The sequence below is a fragment of the Sus scrofa genome, chromosome 5 (genome assembly GCF_054392235.1).
Source record: "Sus scrofa isolate SSC_HxYL_T2T_F1_AM1 chromosome 5, Sscrofa_HxYL_maternal_Yorkshire_Landrace_v2.0, whole genome shotgun sequence".
Taxonomy (NCBI): Eukaryota; Metazoa; Chordata; class Mammalia; order Artiodactyla; family Suidae; genus Sus; species Sus scrofa.
In genome coordinates, this window is record NC_139387.1 from 25,179,822 (window position 1) to 25,186,987 (window position 7,166).

The 7,166-nt window shown below is 51.1% G+C and overlaps 1 protein-coding gene across 1 annotated transcript; it reads right to left on the bottom strand.

Moving 5' to 3' along the window:
• Positions 1–168: 168 nt before the first annotated feature.
• MMP19 (matrix metallopeptidase 19) lies at positions 169–6,528 on the bottom strand. The gene is made up of 9 exons (XM_005663883.4): positions 6,330–6,528; positions 5,961–6,046; positions 4,360–4,490; positions 3,900–4,115; positions 3,203–3,448; positions 2,633–2,758; positions 1,784–1,948; positions 1,306–1,433; positions 169–1,117 (listed from the first exon to the last, which is right to left on the bottom strand). Exons 1-9 carry the CDS (start codon positions 6,417–6,419, stop codon positions 683–685), a joined length of 1,623 nt encoding a protein of 540 aa, XP_005663940.3. The 5' UTR covers positions 6,420–6,528; the 3' UTR covers positions 169–682.
• Positions 6,529–7,166: the final 638 nt, after the last annotated feature.

Genomic DNA, 7,166 nt, shown 5'->3' on the forward strand with positions numbered 1-7,166 from the left:
TTGGCCTCTACTGTTGCTGCTCCTTTCTTTTCTTTGCACTGCAAAACAAAGAGCTGGCCATACTGACAAGTCCCCTGTCCCTTAAAGATCTGACGAGTGTACCCTTACCAGACTACAGTAGGAGCTGCACACACACAGCCAGAAGAAGAGCTGTTCAGTACTCTCTAATGAACATGAACTTAACCTTTATTAAGCACAAATGTGCCAAACACTTCACATACAGCATTTCATTTAATGCAATAACCCTGCAGGATTGGTATTAACCTTATTTTGCTTTTGGGAAATCCGAGGCTCAACGACGTTAATTAACTTGCCCAGGGTGCTAAGCAAGTAAATGTGATTCTCAAGGATTCCAAAGCCCTTGCCCATTTTACTGGCCATGCTGTTTTCTTGCTCTTTATCTAGGAAGAACAGGACCCAGGCATTCCCAGCTGTTGCCTCCTGTCAGCCAAAGGCCTGATGGATGCCTTTCCTCTACCAGTGTCCTCCAGAGAGTAGATAACACAGCTGGAAATGTTATCCAGTGTGGGGAAGAAATGGAAGGAATTGGGGGCTGTCCCAGAGTTAGAGTCACTGCCCAGGAGGGAAAGAGGACAGGGGAGAGGGAACTGAAGCTGGGACATTTAGAGGCCTGAGATCTCTGGTTCAGTGCTCCTCCTGCAGGAGACATTTGACTGAGGTCTTAGGCCTCTGTGAGGGTGACATTACCAGGGAATGAGTGGGTGGTGGAGACTGTGGCTGAGGGGATAATGTCCAAGACTGCATCTCTGGGTGAGCTGTCAGTGTTCAACGGGATATCCGTGGCCGAGGATGTGGTATCCAAGGTTGTTTCTGTGGCTGAAGAAGAAGTATCCCCATCCAACGGCGTGGGATCTGAGTTCTGGGGGTGACAGTGCATCCAGTTGTGGGCGATATCTCTGGGATAGCCTTTCTCTACTCGAAGCTGCCGATTGAGACGCCAGTACTGTTTCCCTTTGAAGAAATAGACACGGCCATCCCGCCAACTCATAGCAGCTGAGGGCTGGTCTGGCACTCCGGTAAACAACCTCTTGATTGGTTTGGGGTAGCTGCTGAAGTCCATTTGGGCCAGCTCGTCCCATTGCCAGTATCCAGAGCCCTAGGTATGGGATGGGCAGGGAAAAGAGGATGGTGAGGAGAGAGAGCTTAGGGAACCTCCCCCCCAAGAGGTCTACCCTCAACCCACTGCAGCTGTAGAAGAACTCCCTTCAAGAGCAAGTCTTTGCTTCTCGGTGTGAAGTAGACCATCCTCCTGAGAAGGGATTTGCCTTGCCTTGAACTTTGTACCTTAAAGAGGAACACCTTTTGGTTGAGAGGCCAGTAAAGAGCTGCATCCAGGTTGGGTTCTACCCTATTCAGCCTCTTGGGGAAGCCCGGAGACATCTTGAAATTAACGTAGCGCCACACCTTGTCTCCTGAGCGTATGTAAGGAAAGAACAAGTCACCTCTGTCCTCCAGTGATAGCTTTTTTTTCCTTTTTTCATTTTTGGCCATCCCGTGGCAAATGGAGCTTCTCGACCAGAGATCAGATCTGAGCTGTGGTCTCCGGATCTTTAACCCACTGTGCTGGCTGGGGGTCAAACCCGCGTCCCAGTGCTCTCAAGATACTGTCGATCCCATTGTGCCACAGCGGGAGCTCCTCAAGTGATAGCTTTTAGTTCCCTCCTTTCCACCCTCTCAGAAACTTCTCATTCTTCCCTCCCTTTTATGGCTTCTCTGATGGAAGGCTCTCCTTAGGTAACACACTGTAAATTAGTTCTGTTACCCTTAAAGAAGTGAATCCATTGTGTCCGAGGAGAGTAGACAGCAGCATCCAGGTTTCCTGGGAGCCCTTCCCAAAGGGCAGACACTTGGAACAAGGGACCCAGCCCTGAATCTGTCACGGTCCACACGTAGTTTCCTTTGAAGGCGTAGGTCTTCCCGCGGGGCCCTGAGAGCACAGGCATGTTGACAAGTCAAAAAGACAGGGATCAAATGAAGATTTGTGGGTATCTCAGGCAGGCTGACCGTTTGCCCTCCTCCAATAGATAGAGTCCTCAAAAATTCATTCAACTTTAATTCAAGGAGAAGACTAAGGGCAGAGAAGGAGGACCCAGACTTCAGCCTCTCCTTTGCAGTTCACGGCAATTTAGCTGCTCTGGTCCATTCAATGAAACAAAAGCCCTGCAGGAGTTTTCTTGTGGTGCAGAGGGTTAAGGATCGGGCATTGTTAGTTTGGGCCAGCTGCTTGGGTCACTGCTGTGGCTTGGGGTTTGATCCCTGGCCTGGGAACTTCCGTACAGGGATCTCATCTTCTACGTTAAGTGGCTTTCAAGTTGTACTTCCATGCAGGTGTAATACCCTCTCTAATTGACATTCCCGTTAAGATAGTTTTCTCCATCTTGCTATATTTCCAGATGTGTTTTAGTGGCCCTCATAGGGTGGCCACCGACATAAATACCTGCCTGACCCACCTTTAATTTGGCTTTGAACCCTCCCTCTCCATGCCTCCTTCTGTGGCCACTAACCCCTGCCTGGTGTCTAAGCGCCACTGCTCATGCTGAGGTCCATGTCATCCCCGTTTGTCCACGCCGCCCCCACTGCCTGCCTATAGCCTGGAGGGGCAGGGTCTTACCCAGCATAATGGCATCCAATTCACCGCTGCAGGGGTCTGGCATGGGAGGGGGTTGTGTGGGCACCGGGGGTACAGTGGGGAGCTCTGTCTCTTCTTCCTCATCCTCCATTTCTGGGATCTTCTTGCCTGCAAGGTCACATAAAGTTGCTCATGGAGAGAACTCAGAGCAATGGTCTCTCCACTCCTCCACTGTCTAGCTCAGAGGCCCCACACAGAGAGGAAAAGGCCGTCCTTGAGAGCTTCCCTTGATGGGAGGCAAGATCATATTGATACCAGCAGGAGGCACATGTTAGTTTTGAGAAGCACTGGAAAGGGAGAAGGGGGTTGCTGGAATGTTCATTCTTCATCCCCAAGAATGGGTGTGAGGGGAAGAGAGATCGGAAAAGAAGATTAGTTCTGGAAGTGTCAGAAAAACAGCTTCTGAAAATGAAGAAGTCTGCATAACTGGGCAAAAGGAAGAGAAAGAAGCCAGGCCATTCATTTCCCTCCATGGAGATTAGACCTGTCTTTTCAAGCCCGAAGAGGTGCTGGTCAGACTGACCCTCATGATCACTAGGAGAGAGGACTGACCATAGAGAGCCTGGATCCCGGCCACATCATCTGGATGCAGCTTGAAGTGGGGTCGGTAGCCGGCGTAGACAGGGGCCATGAGGGCCTGGGTGTATCGGGAGTGCCCAAGACCCAGGGCATGGCCCAGTTCGTGGGCTGCAATGATGCGCAGGTTCACCCCTCGGTAGGACCTCTCAGTCCAGAGCTCATCTTCATCAAAGTGCACGCTGCCCAGCTCTGGGATGTCAGCATGGGCCAGGACCCTCCCTGGACAAAGGCAAAGGGAGAGAGGAAGGCGGTCAGAGTCTCCTAGGCTGCAGCATCCCCTGCCAGTTATAAACTCTAGTTACTCCATTCCCTTAAAATTCCCCCATGAATAGTCAGTCTTGGATGCCTCTCTCTCCTTTCAGAGTCCCCTGTCATCACCCAGTTCTCTGAGGGATGCCCATTGCTCTCTCCCTTTACATCGCAGCCACTCTATCCTCTCTGAGGTATGTCTTGAGCAGAGGAGCTTAAACCAAGGAAGAAGGTCTAAGCTTCAAAGAAGAGGTTGATAAGGTCCCAGGGGGGTGATATCCTGCTCCCCCCAAAATGTTAGAAGATAGTTCGAGTGTAGGGTGCCGTTGAGCATGGGTGGTGGCCTGAACATTAAGGATCCAGTGTCACTGACTTGAGGGGACAGAGGTCCGTGAGGAGGGAGCCAAGAGTTGGTACCTACCAGGCCCATCAAAGTTATTGGAGCAGTATGGGCTTTGGCGGCCATGGAAGGAGAGGCGGATGTCAGCCCAGCCAGCCTTCACCTCCCGGAAAGTCAAGGGAGCCACATTGCTCCAGTACTGGAAGGCTTGAAGCAGGGCTGCCCGGGCTACATAGGGTGGGAGGGTGGAGGGCAGGTTCAAGATGCGGAAGGTCAGGTGCTTCTTTCTCCAGCGGCCTGGTTATTGGACCAGAAAATAGATTAAAAACACAAATACTTCTGCCAGCCCTGGAGAGCGCCTCTGGTCTGGGCACTCACTCAGCAAAGCTGTTTAACAACCTCTCCAGGCAAATGATGGTCTGTTAATTACCATATGACCATCCATTCCACACTGAGCTGGTCCAGGCTGTCCCAATACCATCTGTGCTCCAGAGTCATGCCATCCCTTCCTTTCCCTCCCTTTCCCAGACTCAGTCCTCACCCAGCAGCAAGTATTTAAGGGTCTTCTGGTTGAAGGGATCCTCGAGGCCACAACGGGGCTGCCTCATACGGACCCTTGTGGCATCATCCAGTTGACCTGACACTGGCAGCTCAGATGCTTCCTGAAAAGCTCTGAAAAGAAGGAGAGGGTTGGGGCCAGCAGAGCAGGGGACCCTAGAATGACTGGGAACTAGGGATAGCTCTTTGGACCCCAGCTACCCAAGGTGGTGGCTGAGAATGACACAAAAGCTCTGAAGGTAAAGGGATCACTGCAGGATCCACTTCTCATAATTGAGCCTTTCTCTTCCGTGCTGCAGAAAAGGCAATACTCCAACTGCACCTCCCCGTGTCCAGTCTCTTATTTGGGTAAGATTCCCTGAAGGTGTAGCCTTTTTCCCCTCCTGCAATTTCTTTTTTTTTGTCTTTTTGCCATTTCTTGGGCCACTCCTGCGGCATATGGAGGTTCCCAGGCTAGGGGTCTAATCGGAGCTGTAGCTGCCAGCCTATGCCAAAGCCACAGCAACACAGGATCCGAGCCATGTCTGCAACCTACACCACAGCTCATGGCAATGCCGGATCGTCAACCCACTGAACAAGGGCAGGGATTGAACCTGCAACCTCATGGTTCCTAGTCGGATTCGTTAACCACTGCGCCATGACGGGAACTCCTCTCCTGCAATTTCTAACCTTCTCCCACTCTGGGGAAGTATCCCACACCCTGCTCTGGAGACTCTCCCACCACTGCTCCCACCTGAGGGCCTGTCCACCCACAGCCTCTCCCCTCCTGGCTGGACCCACCCCTCCCAGTTCAGTCTGCTCTGTGGCAATTCATCCATCAGGCACTGCAAGTACTGTGGCTTTTTGATGGACTGGGAACATGTCTGAGAGCAGAAAGAATAATGGAATAATGACTCATTCGATCCAAAAAAAAAGAGAACTTCAAAATAGAAATAAATAAATGCTGGAGTTCCCGTCGTGGCTCAGTGGTTAACGAATCCGACCAGGAACCATGAGGTTGCAGGTTCGATCCCTGGCCTTGCTCTGTGGGTTAAGGATCCGGCGTTGCCATGAGCTGTGGTGTAGGTAGAAGACTCAGCTCAGATCCCGAGTTGCTGTGGCTCCGGCATAGGCCGGCGGCCACAGTTCTGATTAGACCCCTAGCCTGGGAACCTCCATATTCCACGGGAGCAGCCCTAGAAAAGGCAAAAAAAAAAAAAAAAAAAAAAGAACAAAAGAAATGCTAAATTAAATGTCTACAAAAGGCAATATCATGTCAACTCAACTTTAAGTCAACTCAACTCACAGTTTATATATAAATTATACTTCATGTGGGATTTGACTACATATTAGTATTTTGGATACAATCTGGGATGTACAAAGGAGAACTTGGGGTCTAGGAAGATTCAGTGACTGTGCCCCACATCTTGGAGTCCCCATCTCACCCAGGTCCCGCCACCCTAACAGTAATAGCCACCCATTCCCTAGATCCCTGACATGGTCCTGGGTCAGGCAGAGGTGGGGCCTGGGGAGTAGAAGGGATGAGAAGAGAGAACAAAGACCTTGAAACCTTGACCCTAAGTCATGAGCCTTATGACCTCTCACCTCAGAGCCTCCATGATATCTTCTGGCCTGAAGTCATCAGATCCTTCTAGAGGTTTCTGCAGATACCCATATTGCAACAAATAATCCTATGACCAGGGTGGGGGTCAGCAGGATAGAAAGGGGTTAGTCTCTGGGTATAGCTTCTAAGCGACCTAACAGCCCATAAGGATAGGAGGGGACAGAAAGGAAAAGCACCTTAGGGCAGGAACAAGGGGAAGGAGTGGGAGATGGGTAGAGTGGAGAGCATGGAATAGAGGAAGGAAGGGAAGGGCAGGCAGTTGTAGGTCAGAAGGGAGGCTTCGATGGGACTATGGAGCAGTTCCTTCATTCCCTCCCCCAGCTTGGGTCTGACTTTCCCAGGGGACTCACCACTGCTGCCTCCTTCTCTCCAGGCCCCGGGGCCTGGCCTGAGACTGTCATGGGGAGTAGGAAGCCCAGCCACAGCTGCTGCCAGTTCATGGTCCCACCGGGCAAGAGTTCCAGAGGCCGTCTGTGCCTCTGCCCTGAGATTTCGGGGAGCCTGGGGGAGCAGGGCTAGGTGGGGGGGTTCTTACCCCCAGTTCTTTTCACTCTCCAGTCTCTGGTCCTCTTTATAAAACTTCAGAGGAATTGGGGGGGCGTGGCAGTAGGAGGTGACTCAGCCCAGAGAAGTGTTGCAATTCACCATTAACCCCTGCCCTGCCGGAGAGCAGAGGTCAAGAAGAGCCTCCAACCCACTCACCCAGGGTCCTCTGTTGGAGATGGAAAGACTTTTTATATTGTCCTGGGGGTGGGCAGCCTGGCAGGATTAGAAGCAGAATCTCTGCAGAAGACTAGGGATAGGGACCATGGCCATCCCCTGAAGCCGGACATTCCTGTGCTTCAGGTACCCTGGGGCAGCAAATCCCGCATCTGCAACCTTTGTGTTTCTCTGCTCAAGGATAGGAAAACAAACAAACAAACAAACAACAACAACAACAACAATCCCCAAAACTAAGAGGTAGGAAGCAAGCTGCTTAGGTAGTTGGGTTTCAGGCATAAATAGGAAGGATGAGATCTCAATTTCTTTGCATCCAAGACTAAGTTGGCAATTGTAAGGCTCTTGAAGCCTACTTGTGTCTGCTTTAATAAAAAGTCATTATTTCAAGCATTTATTAAATGTGGAATGTGTGAGTGGGGGTGGGGGTTAACAAGGGCACGAAGAAGTAAAGGGCCAGAGCCTGCCCA

Excerpts from the sequence above, each read along its gene's own strand:
- MMP19 (XM_005663883.4), bottom strand. The coding sequence starts at position 6,419 with ATGAACTGGCAGCAGCTGTGGCTGGGCTTCCTACTCCCCATGACAGTC. Across the intron at positions 3,449-3,899 it reads CAATAACTTTGATGGGCCTG|GGAGGGTCCTGGCCCATGCT; the intron begins GTAGGTACCAAC and ends GCCTTTGTCCAG. Across the intron at positions 1,434-1,783 it reads ATGGATTCACTTCTTTAAGG|GAGACAAGGTGTGGCGCTAC; the intron begins GTAACAGAACTA and ends ACATACGCTCAG.